This window comes from Sturnus vulgaris, chromosome 14 (assembly GCF_052056855.1).
Source record: "Sturnus vulgaris isolate bStuVul1 chromosome 14, bStuVul1.hap1, whole genome shotgun sequence".
Lineage (NCBI taxonomy): Eukaryota > Metazoa > Chordata > Aves > Passeriformes > Sturnidae > Sturnus > Sturnus vulgaris.
In genome coordinates this window covers 12146738-12161241 of record NC_142256.1, presented here as the reverse complement: position 1 = coordinate 12161241, position 14504 = coordinate 12146738, and the positions used below count along the sequence as shown (strand labels likewise).

General features: G+C 45.9%; 1 protein-coding gene across 5 annotated transcripts in view; it reads right to left on the bottom strand.

Annotated features, from left to right (window-relative positions):
- GPC3 (glypican 3) overlaps nucleotides 1–14504 on the bottom strand; it is a 142371-nt gene that overhangs the window by 18672 nt on the left and 109195 nt on the right. For 4 of the 5 annotated variants that reach the window (XM_014885959.2, XM_088173146.1, XM_088173148.1 and 1 more), the window contains one exon: nucleotides 7278–7437. In XM_014885959.2, the coding sequence (XP_014741445.2) occupies nucleotides 7278–7437 (160 nt within the window). Of the gene's footprint in view, nucleotides 1–4478; nucleotides 4511–7277; nucleotides 7438–14504 lie in introns of those variants that run through there. The other variant, XM_088173145.1, reaches the window with a different exon arrangement.

The window sequence follows — 14504 nt, the reverse complement described above, 5'->3', positions numbered from 1 at the left end:
CTTAAAAAGAAAACCAGTTACATTATTTTGCCTCTCCACAAGGGAAAACAGAAAAAAAAACAAACCCAAAAACCAAAAATCATGACTGTATCCAAGTCAGGAATTGTATTTCCCAACTTCATCAGAATTCATGTGTTTTCAGCCACAAAAAACAGATTCATCATCCTTTAAAGATAAATATGGCCATCACTATTGCAACCGGGCAGATTTTTGCATACTTGAAATTGTTCGGAGGTGTTCAGTCATGTAAGATGCTGCACTCAGTAACAATTTAAAGAAACATTAGCTCCCAAATTACACTGTTGAAAAGTGTCTCCTTAGACACCCTGGCATAGTACAAACTGTTATTCAAACTTGCAGCCTAACTAGAGGGTGAGCCTTTTGCCAGCAGACTGGAGCTGTAAACACCTGGGAGTGATGAGCAGTCACAGATTCCCAAAGACCTTGGCACATTTTTACGTGTTTTAGCAGAAGCACCATCTCATTTAATCTTTACTACATTTCCAGCCATTCAGCCTCACCCAGTCACCCCACACTGAGCCCACAGAGCAGCCTCATCTTCCAAAAGGATTTAGAACAATGTCTGCTCACTCTGGGAATGTATGAATATTCCCTCCTCTGATTCAGCTTTTTAAAAAATGGTACATCATTCTTTGCTTTGGGTCAGAATGGACCAAAGGCAAAAAAGTCCTAAAAATACTGGATATAAATTGCTCAGATGGACTTGGATTTGTAAGCACAACACTGGAAAAGTTAAAAAAAAAAAAAAATTTAAAAAATGAAGTGAAATTGAAACAAACAAAAAAATAGAACCATGGGATTAATATGTCCAGTGGATTTACTTGCTGATTCCCTAAATGGTTTTTGCATATATGCAGCTTTTCTCAAAGTACAGATTCTGACAGATGACTTTCTAGTTCTTCAGTTATGGAATCAGTGTTTCTTTGGAGGAACTCAGGGCACAGAGGTCCCACGAATTCTTCAAAATGTACACATTGTGTACAGTGTGGGGCCTGCAAAGGTCACAGCAGCACAGCCAGCTGAAGGATGCTATGAACAAGTCCTTCTCCAGACACCACCAGTAATTTTCCCAGTCTGTCAATAAAAAAAAAATCATTTTTTGCTGACGTCAGAAGTAAATTAATGAACTTGCCACTCAATTAGAGGGTCATTCAACTGCTACATGTGACTCCCTCTCCATCTTTTAGCTTTTATTTAGACAATGATGAGGAATTCTTGACTTTCAACCAGATCTTCATTAAAAGAAAAACTCAATAAACACAAACATTTGAAATAGAAAAGCAATAATCAGACTATTGCACTGTTTTAGTTGGTACAATTCCAGCTCTTCCATCAGGATAATCTAGCTGACTTTTTGCCTTGTCATTTTTTCACCCTGGGACAGGATGAATATCTTGTAAAACAGCATGTTTCTGCTATCCTTGCTTCAGTCAAGCATTCAACAGCACTCTCTTTGGAGAAAAAAAAAAAAGAAAAAGGAGAAAAAAAAGGGTAAAAAAAAAAAGGTAACTTTGTGCTACTAAAGTGATAGTTAGAAGCCTGAAGGCTTTCAGCAGATAGCAAACCCCATGGGAAGGATGCAGTGTCAACACACACCCAGTGCCTGAGCCAAGGACAGGCCAGCCCTGCTGAAGGCTGAGCAGAGCCATGCACAGCAAATATTGGTACTGCACACACGATATTTGTCAGGAGGAGCCTCCAAGCCTGCAGGCTGCTCATCAGGATGGGACAGCAGCCACGCATGGCCCTGCACTGTCAGCAAAACCCACACAGATGGGGATGTCCCCCACCTGTGGAAGGAGCATTTCAGAAGGCATTGGGGTGTTTGAGAATGCCTGCCTCAGCAGAGGGATGAACAGCCCCAGAGCCAGCAGTAAATGGAGCAGAGCAGCATCAGCAGATCCAGGTGCTGGGATAGGGGCACCCTGGAGGCATTGGCAGAGCAGTGATCACTGTGATAAAGGATAAAGGGTGGGAATACACGATCTTGTAAATATTTTAACTAGAGTTGGTCTGTCTCCCAGCATACACATGGAGTGAGCCTCGGCAGACTCTGATTGCTATTCCCTTTTCCAGCACAAATGCTCATTTCTAAGGAACTTTTCCCATAGAAATGAGCAGCAGAAACCAGGAGGGCAGCACCCAAAGTGACCTTGTCTGGCTCCCCCTCTGCCATCCACAGCCACCCCCTTGGCAGGGAAACCCCTGGTACCTGTTTGAGATTTGTGTCCCCAGATGAGCAGCCCCAGGGAGGGGGCTTGGATTGATGGCACCCTCCTGAAATAAACCCAGGAGAGGAGAGGGTGAGGAGAGGAAGGTCACCAAAGGCTGTAGGAACACCTCAGCACTGAGACTCTAAGACACAGAATGCTTTTCTGGGCATTGGGAGCTGTTTAAAAGCAGAAAGGGATGAAAGTTGCAACTCACAGAGCAGCTTCTAAAAACGTGGTGCAAGATAGAAAACACAGGGGTCCCACTCTGTGCCCACACAGGGATGGCCACCACAGAAATACAGAAACTCCCCTGCCCTGTGACCTGCATTCCAAATTCTCGTTTGGAAGCAACTACGCCTTGGTAAGATGGAAAAAGGGGCTACCAACAAACAGCCTTTCCACCTGGGAAAACACCCCACCTGGCCAGCTCAGAGACAATATTCCAGCCTGCAATTTGATGATGACAGCATTCAGAAAAAAAAACCTGCCAAGAGGATAAATCAACGGCAAAGCAAGCTAGAAGTTACTAAAGAGTTACAGATCTGGGTAAGCCAAGGGGGAGGCTGTGCTGATTCTTCAAGAAGCACCTAGGTATGGCATGAATTGCTGGAAATCTACAAAGGGTCTGGCAGCAAATGGGCAGGGTGCAGGAAAATTTGAGGCTTCCTTGGGGGGCTTGAACTACAAACTCCCTAAGAAATAGCCAAGGGACAGCTGAGAGCAAAACTCACTGCAGGTTATTGCAGGCAGGAGCAGCCAGGCAGGGGAGCTGTTTTACACACACAAACTTCCAGAGCCATCTTTATATATTTTTATTGCACACATCTATCCTTACATATCTCATGGGATGAGGCCAACTTCCCTTCCCAGGACAAACTATTTCTAGTTAATTCTGCCAAATCCATCTGTTCCCAAGACAACTTTTGTTGCTGCCTAACACAGATATTTTGGAAAAGTAAATCTTCCCCTCAAACTCCCAGCTCCTTCTCCAAGTTGCTGGATTGTTCAGAATGTTCTCTGAGTGCTTCAGCTACTAAACCAGATATTTTCCTCCCAGCAAAGCCTGTGAGAAGCCCAGGGGCACAGACGAGCTGGACCAAACCACATTTACAAAGCCTCTGAAACGCCTGCACCTCCTCACCCCCAGCATTTGATAAAGCCCACACCTGGCACAGGAGCCTGTCCAGCATCCATGTTTTAATTTCAGGCTCCCTGGCAACAACCTCTTGGGTTCCCAGTGGCATCTGGAGTGAGCACACCCGAGGTGATCTGATCAGTGAGTGGCTGGCTGGAGCATCAGCAAAGCACCAACCACCCCAAGCTCGTTTTCCTTTGGGTGCCCTGACTGATCCCAGCAGGCTGTGAGCACGTTTGCATCACAGAGCCTGGAAGACATTTGCACTGACTCATAATTTGGGGGGAAATACTATAATTCATTTGCAGGCATGATCTGCCATTGGTGTGGCATAAATATATGTGTGTGTGTGTACAGAGCTCTATTTTTGGAGCTGCATGGCCAGGGTGCTGGCTCCATGGGTACTCCATTGACAAACAGGATGCACTCTTCTCTGAGCTGGGAGGTTTTCAGTCCTCCCCCTTATTGTAAACATCATCTGCCTTCAAAACCCTTAATGTGTTGCAGATGTGACAAACAATAAAAGACCTATCGTGAAAAAAAGCCTGCCATCTCTGTGTTTCCCACTGGGGCAACATAATAATGAATTTATTAGCATATAGGGCTCACCAACATATGTTTATAGTCACTCACAAACTTTTGACTTGACAGTTTACAAGTATGTTTAAATCATTAAAGTTTAGGTTGACTGTCCAGTTACTACAGGCTCATTATAAATAGGAAACAAAGGTTACATTTTATACAACAGGCGATAAATCAAAACTAGTCTGTATTTTAGACTGACTTTTTTTTTTTTTCCCCCTCTTTTGCTCTTTTTTCATCTCCTTATTTTCAAGACCTTCTGAGGGGACATCTTGGTGAGGCCAGAGCTCAGCAGATGTTTGCAGTTAGCTGGCAGGACCAGTGGCACCCACACCAGAGAGCAGGAGAAACTCTCCTGCATCCGAGAGATGCAAACACCTCAGAGGTGGCAAACTCTGCCAATGTTTTCACTCAGCCAACAGCCAAAATCGGTGCCAGCCCAAGACACTCACCTCTCCTCCTCCTCAAGGCATCACCAAGTCCATCTGCAAGGCTTGGGAATCCCTTTGGAAGGGAGGAGTTCTCCACTCCAAATTTCCTCCTCAGCTGAACAAAGCACCTGAGAAAAGGAGGGAAAAGCCCCAAACTTTGTCCCCTGACTGCAGACCTTGAGGGTCAGCAGGACTCAAACACGCTCAGATGGGTTTGACCACTGCACTTCACACAGCCTGCATGCTCCTGCCCTAACACAGCAGGGGATAAACCAGGGGCTCAGTAACACAACCCCAGCCACTCCCAGTCCCTGCTCTGCCTCTATTACAGGGTAACCACCTTGGGAAGGAGAGAGATAAAGCCACATTAAATGTAAAAGTTCTTTTTGTAAACTATTTCCAGATTTCAAAGCCTGGCATCAGTTCAAATCGGCATGCTACCCTAAAATTTAGAATTTGTGGAATTGGAGGGGGGGGGGGAATGTGGAATGGTTTCTGGTCCCTTTTATTTCTTGCTATGTACATGTGATATGATGGAAAAAAATTACTTGAAAAATACCCTTTCAAAGTAAAAAGAAATATCATTCTCAAAAATGTTGAAAGTGAGTATTTCCACACCATCAGCAACTTCTCCTGGGCTGGTTTCCAACATAAAACTTGAACAGAGTCACAGTTTATATCCAATACCAACCAAATAGGATTCTGTCACTGTCATATCAGCTTCACCTTTCTGCTCTAAAGCAAAACACAGAATAAGAGCATATGGCATGGACAAGCAAGGAAGAAGGTCTCTCTGACAGCTCGTGCCCTCTGAGCTCAGCCAGTGCCTTAAAACCCTGTTGGACAAACTCTCCACACTTTCAGCAACCTGAAGGACTTTACCTGCCAGGAACCTCATGTCCCAGAGACACAGCTGCTTTAAAGTTAATATTTACCCATCCCATAGCAAAGGCAGCAGCAAACACCCTCCAGCAGAGCAGCCCAGGAGGAGAAGTCCTCTTTTCCTGCTGCATGTTCCTGTACCACAGTGACAAGAGGGGTCTAAGCTGCCAGAAGGGCAAGTCACCAGGGAGATCAATACAGTGATTAAACTAGCCTAGAGAGGCAGAATAAGGCAGAAAGGATCATATATCCGACTTCAGAGATCACTGGTGATAGTGTGGGGAAGGCTTTAAAAGGAAATTAGAAACACATTAAAAATAGCATCAAGGTGTGACACAAAGATCCTGGAAAATGAAACACTTATCTCTGCTCTCAGCACAGGACACTGCGAATCACCTGTATTTCTTTAACATAAACTTTGTTATTTAGTTCTTGAATGAAATTGTATTTTATCCCTCTCAAAATTCTGTTTCTCTTTCAGACTCGGAGTGGAGGACTTGAAAAGTCTTTTCCTTCCCTTACTTAATATCTGAATATATGTATTTTATGCATTTTACATAATGTGTCAATAATCTTTGATATGAGACTGGCATTTAATATTTCAGCTCTCACTTCATTAAGGATACTTTAATTATCCCAGACCAATGGGAGGGAATTTAGAAACATCTGTGCTTCGTTTAGGAGCCCAAATTTGCCTTTTAAACTTCAAAGCTGATTTTATCCAGGTTCAGTTGTCTGGTCTCTCAAAGAGCACCGTGGAACCAGCATGAACTGGGCCAAGCCTCCAGCCCACAGCCCAACATCCAGCACTGCTCTCCACGCTGGACACAGCCTCCAACAGCCAGGGCTTGCTCTAACCAGCACACCAGATGATGCTGCTGAGCCCCAGGGAGCTCTCAGTGGGTCCAGAAGGTCCAAACCAGCAGCACGTGTGACTGCCCAAGGCACAACTGGTCCTTTGGTTTCTCCTCCCAAGGAGTGACCAGAGGCTGCCTCATTAATAACATCAGGGGTAACTCAGGGTTTTCAGAGCAACCAAAACATGACTCACACTGGCAAGCAAAGCAATTTTTAGGCTCCCAAGTACCTAGATCACTTCTGAAAAATGAGCCTGAGGTATTTGCAAAATATCATTTGGGGGGGGGTTTCTAAATCCTGCATCAGAAATAACCATCATTTGATGCAGACAAACAAGCCTTCCTGACTTTCTGATGCCCTCCAGGATGCTGAGAAGCTCATCTCAAATCTCAGGATTGCAGGCAGCAGTGGGAAGGAGAGAAAAGGGTGACCCTGGAACCTACATCAGGTTTGCAACTTCCCTCAAATCCTCTCCAATGGGCTGCCCTCAATACACCCCTACAGAACCAGCCTGCAAAAGCAGAGGCATTTCTTCTCCAGCTGCTGCCTGGACTGCCACCACGGCTGGCCAGCACAATTCTCAATTCTGGGCATCTGCAGCCTCTGGGCCATGGCTGTGGAGGGCACTGGGGGTGCCTGCAGTGAGTCAGCCTGAGCAGACCCCAGCTCCCCACACCACTGATGCCTTAAGTTTTTCTGTTGTGCTTGGGTGTGCTTTTCTGTTGTGCTTGGGTGGTGAAGACAAAACAGTCCTAGTCCAGCTGGGGACTCAAGGACAATCTCTTCAAACTTCAGGCCCTTCAAGCATAAACAACGTGAAAAGAGGAGGGTGGGCAAGAAGGCAAGGAGGATGAAACTTCCTGATTTGAGGCTGTTAATTGGACAGTTGACTCCTGCATGCAAATGGACTAAAACCTATAAAAATGTGAGATCTCATGACCAAGGCCTCTTTTGCTTCCATCTTGGAGCCATCCAGGCAGGGCCATGACTGTGGCAATGGCACTGCCAGGATGTGGCCTTTGAAGGCCTCTCAATAAATATCCATTTTATTCCTCTTAATTCTGTCTAGCCTCTGCCCAGCTCCTCTAGGCATCACCATCACCAACACCTGTAGCCCACAGAGGGGCAGCTGCTGCAGTGCCACCATCCCATCACCTGCTAGGAACCGGAGCTGGTTCCTCACTCTCAGCTCTCCATCCCCAGAGCCTCTGCCACACTCATCTTCATCGTCGCAGTCTCCGCTCTCCTCCTCCTCCTCCTCCTCCGCGGCTTTTCCTGGAGCTTTCCGACGGGGCAAAGTCATCCCTCGGAGCAGCTGAAAGACAAGAGGGGCCACAGTGACTCAGCTGCTCCCCTCCACCCTCCCTGCTGCAGCCTGCACTGGGTGACACGGCTGGGACGAGATTCAGTGCAGCCAGGACAGTGGGACAAGAGCCCAGCACACTCCTTGTGCCAAAGCACTGAGGAGCTCAGGTTCACTCATGGACAAAGCTGCACACAAACTTCAGTGGGAGAAACAAAAGGAGGAGGCAAAACCACTCTGAGTCATTCTGCCCTTTGGCTTCTGCCCAGTGAGAACCACATGAGCCCTGCAAGACCCCAATGTCACCAAAGCTCTGGGGTCAGCTACAAAACACATGTCCAGAGTTAGGCCAGATGGGAAAAAACAGCAGCAAGAGCAATCTTTGTTCAGGGAATCTCGCTACTTTCAGGGACTCTCCCCCATTTTAGATTAAAGGAAATGGCAGATCTCTCAGGTCTATATGGACCCCCCAAACATAACCTAAAAATCTCATTTCTCACTCCTGAAGCACAGAGGATGCTAGGGAAAATTTTGGGGGTAGCCAAGTGCTACAATGAAAACATTTTTTAAAGGATGTTTTAAAGCTGAGTCCGAAGTAACAGTGAGAGTTTGCACACCCCTGGAATGGGGACATGAATGCCTCCCCTGAGCACGGGGTCAGGACCACTTTCCAAACATGGATGGGAGCTCCCCACACTCCCATCACAGCACACAGAGGGATTAGACACATTATAAACTATCAGCTTCTTCTCTTCACTGACTTTCCTGATTTTGCTGTTGCTGAAAGCAGCTAGCTACTCCATCATAAACCCAGATCCCCTTTGAAAAAGTGTGAGTCAGCTAGTTAATATATGCTGAAAATTTCTATCACTGCCACTCTGGTGTTAAAAGCTTCTCGAATTTAATCTCAGCGCTGAAAAAAAAAATGAAAGGATAAGTAACAGAGAAGATATTGCAAAATGGGAGCTTTCCACATGCTTCAGGGTTTGGTTAGTTCCATCTCTTGCAGCAATATGCATGCCTTGCAAGGCATTTTTTAATATTTGGAATCTAGGTTATATTTTTAAACTATTAGACTAGCCTTAGAAAACAGTTTCTAAAATATTTATCTCCTGAAGTTTATACAGCCTTGGAGGAATGCCTTTGGCATCTGGCTCGCCCTGTCCACAGCGATGTCCACATACCTTAGTGTTTATATTAGAGGAGCAGAACATAATGAAAAGCAAATGTCTCCCTGTGAGACCCCTTTGGGTTCCCCAGCTGCAGCAAACCCTGCAGCAAAGCTCCCCCTGGCACGTGCCAAACTCTGCCTGGGGTGACAACCATGCTGGGTGAGCCCCACACCCATGGCAGGCAGCAAAATGCAGCTCTCCTCCTCAAAACTCAGGGATGTGCTTTCATAGCCTCCAACAGGCTTTGGCTCAGGCTGGGTAAGTTCACTTTTCAGGAATTTTACTTTGTTTAGACGTTTACAGGCCTCTCCCAGAATATGGTGCAACCACAAAAAAATAACAAACAGAAAGGCAAGCGCAGAGCTGGGGGCAGCAGAGGGAAGATCTCGCCCAGGAACCAAACGTGCCAACCTCCCAAGCCCTTACACCATCACTTGTTCTTTGCTCCTGCAAACAAAGCCCCCAGCTAACAGCAGTCCTCAGCCTGAGCTGGAATGAGGGTCTGCCATGCACAGCGGATAATTAACTCACACACCAGTTCAAACCCAGTGAACCAAAGCCCAAGCCCATCGTGCTGGAAGGGGCCACGACTGGTCAGCAGCAGGATGCTCACTCTGTGGGATCCTGATCCTCTGTGGGATCCTGCTCCTCTGTGGGATGCTCACTTCCCTGTGGGATGCTCACTTCCCTGTGGGATCCTGTTCCTCTGAAGGATCCTGATCCTCTGTGGGATCCTGCTCCTCTGTGGGATGCTCACTTCCCTATGGGATCCTGATCCTCTGTGGGATCCTTGCTCCCCTGTGGGATGTTCACTTCCCTGTGAGATCCTTGGTCCTCTGTGGGATGCTCATTTTCCTGTGGGATGCCAACTTCCCTGTGGGTCCTGATCCCCTGTGGGATGTTCACTCCCTTGTGGGATCCTGATCCTCTGTGGGATGCTCACTCCCCTGTGGAATCCTCACTCCCCTGTGGGATTCTCACTCCCCTGTGGGATGCTCACTCCCCTGTGGGATGCTCACTCCTCTGCATCCCAGGAACAGAGTAAACCAGACAGGACCCCACTGTGCAGCACAGGCAGCACAACTTTCATGACTTACCCAAAAGAGCAGAGGAACTTTCTGGCAGAGAGAATTAAGCTTTAGGATATTTTCAGATTTAATAAGCTCAGTGGGGGGCAAGGGAAAATCAGGATTTTTCAATTGTGTGTTTTCAAACATGAAAATAACTGAGCATTTCTTGTAGTACTACTTTTTTTCCCTGGCATGCCATAAATTAGCAGCTTAATTTCTATGCCTTTGTAGCTACAATAAAACAGGAACTTTCTGAGAAACATCACGTGGGCCCCAACTTTGGATCAAGTGAACGTGACATCCCTTTGCCACACTGTTCTTTCCTTTGCCAGGAGAAAAGCTCCATCCTCAGGCACGCCCTCCCTAGCTGCTGATAACTATAGAGAGGTTCAATTAAATTTTACAGCTGCCTGTGGGAGAAATAGAGCCCATGACACAAAACCTACTGGAAGAGTTAGCAGGAGATCAGGCACGGGGTGGAAATCCCACTCCACTCCATTGGTACATCCAGACCCAGGAATGCTGTTGGATGTCTCATCTTCATCCAGAGCAGCAGCCCTAGTCCCACTCATCAATCATTCCACAACCTCCCTGATGGTTTGCATGCTTTATGAAATTATATTTGGTGTACTGAACATAGATTCCCCATCCTTAAATAGCAAGCAGAGCTGACTGTACCCTAACATTACAGTTTATTCATGTCTTGTGGTTTAAAGCCCATGGTAAGAGGCAGGAAAATACACAGTCTGGTGATCACTAAAGTAGTATGTAACAGTGAGATAGCTTTAACTTAATCACAATTCACCCAGCTGTAAGAGTTTACTGTCATATCTGCTCTTCTTTGTTAAACCATAATGGCAAAAATACACTGCAACATAGCTGATGTAAACTGGAGCACTCTCCGTGGGAGGCTGGGCACACACATCCAGCACCTCCAAGGGGGCTGTGGGGCTTTCCTCCCCACCCACACAACCACCATGGCAGGCACCCCCTCTGCTCCTCACCACAAGGTCTAATGGATCCATTAGTTTTATTTCCAGCCTCATCCCTTTCAATCCATGACCCTCTGGATGGGCAGTGTCAGGGACTCCAAGAGACGCTGGGCAGTCACATCTGGTTTCCAGGTACATCTTCCTTGTTTGGTTTTCTTGTGGTCTGCCTACAGCTTAAAACACGAGGCAGATGGGAATGGTGTGCTGAGTCTTCCTGCTAGGAAAGCTCCCCAGGGCATCCCGGTGTGATTTACACAATTATTCATAACTGCACAGTGACCAGACAAAAACAGACGCAGGGTAATGACTCAGCTTGTCTTGGACAGGCCACTGTATGCTGAAATCTTTTTAACTCCTCATTCTTTACAACCACTTTACTCAGAGCTCCCCATCCCACCGAGCCACCTGGTCCTATTTTTCCAATTTTAACATAAACAGTGGGAGCTGCAACATACTTCTTATCATTAATCTCCCATCTCTGAAAAGAGCTCAACATCATGTTTCTTGGACTGCAGTTTAATAGCTGTTTTCTCCTTTTGGAAATAAGCCCACAGTATTGCAAATATCAATTTGAGCAATAACCAAAATTGTGCCCACAAATTCAGATTAAATACTGTCAGCAAACTACAAGCACTGTGCTCCTTTAGGGCAGAAATCATCCCTTTCAACACACTTCAAAAATATGTAAAGTAAAGAGAACAGCCAAAGAGATTATTAAGGGGAATAGAAGACTTTTAGAAAAACATTTAATTCCTTCATGAGTTTAGGGGAGAAGCCTGATTGATATTTGTAATCTTTTGGTGGACAGAGCTGTCATTTAATTTAGCTTGCATGACTGAAAGAATTTAACAAAAAGTGTTCCAGAGAGTTTTGCTGAAATTCTTCGCATGTTTTTAGTAAGCCTCTGGAATACGATCAAACCTAAAAAGCTGGAGAGGATGGAGACTAAACTTACAGCTAAAATAATATTCAGAATTGTAATATATGCTTAATAATCAAGTATTCATAGCCAGCAGAAAAAGTGCCTCAGTGCACAAATGACTCTGGAGCCCCAGCCATGTGTCCATGTGCTGCCTGGCATCAGGAAGGGAACCCTGGGAGCTCATCCTAGCAGTGAAAAGCAGCTCCTGGCTCTGCTAGAAACCTCCTAAAATTCAATGAATTTCACCAATTCACAACTTCTTGCAAAGCTCAGGATGCCTTCCTTCAGGAGCCTGGTAAGGAAGAGTTTTGGAAGAGCAAATGTGTTATTTTCCCTTTCATCACTCCAGTCACCCACACCTGCCACACACTTTTGAGTACCTGACACTGAGGTGCTTCTCACACAACTCCTGAGATTCCAAACAGACCAGCCTTTTCTATTTTAAATTCCAGCCTGCTAAAAACATTGGGTTTTGAGAGTGAAAAACTGGATCTTATGTGGCCAATCCCGACCTTGAAATCTGCAATACCAAACAATTTATGTGTGGCTTTTGAATCAGGGCAGCATCATGGGAAACGTGCAGATTTTCACACGATACTGTTCCCTGTTAACAGCTCATTACAATGTACAGAAGTATATTCCCATTATGAAATACAGCTGGGGCTGTTTTGCTTACGAAGGTCATTATCTGATCACAGGCAAGAATCAGGGAAAGGAACCCATTTTATAAGGCTGAAGTTGTGGACTTTTTCAAAACTCATGTGTTTTGAATTTGGTGGCCTGATCATACACAAGCATGCAACACAGAATCGATTCTCTTCACTTCCTCTGCTTATTAGCCCTGGAAATAGCATGGAAAAAATTATCTTTTATTAGCAAATACTTTATTATTTAACCAACCCTCACGAGATTGCTGGTGCCCTCCACACCACGTTTCTATTTCCCAGCTCCCTTAGGTTTATCCACTCTGTAGAGAGGCGCCTTGGTGGCACAGGAGTGTGCACCAACACAAATTCAATGCAACATCAACAGCATCATTCTTTTCATTGCTTCTTTCCAAGCTCCAGAGAGCCTTCTCCCTCCTGGGCAGCAGCAAAATGCAACACATATTGCAGAAAAACTCAGTGTTCCCTGGCACCAAGCACTGAAATCTATTTGAAAATAAGGATATTTAAAACTCTAAAAATATCTGTAAATACCAGGGTCTGTACTTTTGTCTAGCAAGAGTGAATACATGAGTGTGTGCACTCCAGAAGGCACCACTGCTCTTCTGATCACACTGCTGGCCCATGGACAGAAGAACCCATTTTGGGAGGAGAACATCTGAATTTTGGTCTCCTTATGGTCCTTCCAGTTGGCTGCACAGACATGGCAGAGAAGAAACCTGTTCCTCATTGAACTCCTTCAAGCTCAGCAGAACAAAGAATGATCACTAATCAAAAGTTAATAAAGTGAAAGCAGACTTTGGAGATGGAAAAGTAATTTTCAGTGCTTAGAAAAATGATGAGTTGGACATGGCCACTTTCTCAGCTGCTCTAAAAGCCAATCCTGCATTTCCCTGTGCTGCCTCCTTTTGAGACATCCCATGGTTTGTGCTGCTGGAGCTGAACTCAGCAGACCAAGCCCCAGACAGCACCTCCTGCCTGCTCTGAGCAGCATGAGCAAGGGATGGCCCTGGAATTCCCTCCCCACACACTGATCTTGAGTCACTCCTGCTCTGTGGCTCCACACCAGTCCATGGTGATGGGTGACTGAAGTTGTGAACCTAGCATATATTGTGGTTTCTTAGCCATAAAAATGTTTTAGTCTTTAATTATAGCACTCAGAATACCTGCAACAGGAAAAATCCCTACCATGCATCACTCAGGGTTTACCAGCACAGCAGGACCCACTTGGCTGTCTTCACAGGCTCCAGAGGAGATGCTCTTGGCTGCCAGTAAATCAGTTTTCCTGGTCACTCTCCTGATAGCACAAAGAAGTTGGTGACAGCAGTGAATTATTGACCAAAGGGTGGCCCTACTTTGTGGATCATCAGCTTAATTCCAGATTAGCTATCCAAACTGACAACACCCCTATGGGTAAAGGAAGACAGATAAAGACTCCTAAGTGCTGGCAGTAATTAACACGAGTCTGCACTGGACAGTAAATCTCTTTTGGAAGCAGAAGGGGCTACCAAGGCATTATGGATTGCTCTGGTTTGGTGAGGGCAGGCTGATGCCCAGGACTGGAAGTTCCTGTGGAGGTTAAGCCCTGGCTGGCACCTTGGCAGGCACAGGGACCAGCTCCTGTCTGCTGTCCCCCAGGCAGGGGAGGTGTCACTTCCCTGGCCTGAACAAATATTCATTCATCACTGGGCACATGTGAAAAAGAGATTACTTAGGCTTTATGATCAGCTCATTCGCCTTGTATCCAGTTCCTTCCCTTTCCACTCCAGCTATTTATGGCTTGTTTTTGTGCAGCAGTAGGAAGGAACAGGATAATTCGGGTGCTGAGCAGGGCTGAAGGGTCCAGCCCAGTTTGATGGGGTCCTGGGCAGTCCCTGTCTGCTTCTGGCTCATCCCCTGAGCCCTACACCAATGCCAATGCTGCAGAAATGCAGCTTTCCTCTTTGGGCTATTACAGCCCCTTCTCCTATTTTGCCTTTCCAAGCCTTAACCATTTCTGGCCCTTCAGCATCCCTTCCTACATCTGCTTCCATCAAACACACACATCCCTCAAACTCCAAATCCCCAATAATTAGACTAATCACCAGACATGGTTGGACCATGCAGTAGATGATGCCTTGAGCAGTTTGCTAGAGTCTGCCTGGACCAATTCCTCTCAGGATCAGAAAGACTTCCTTAAGCTACACGTCTTTAGAAGCAACACAGGAATGCAGCCATTTACTGCAAACACTCCCATCCAGCTCTTCTTCACTTTGCCT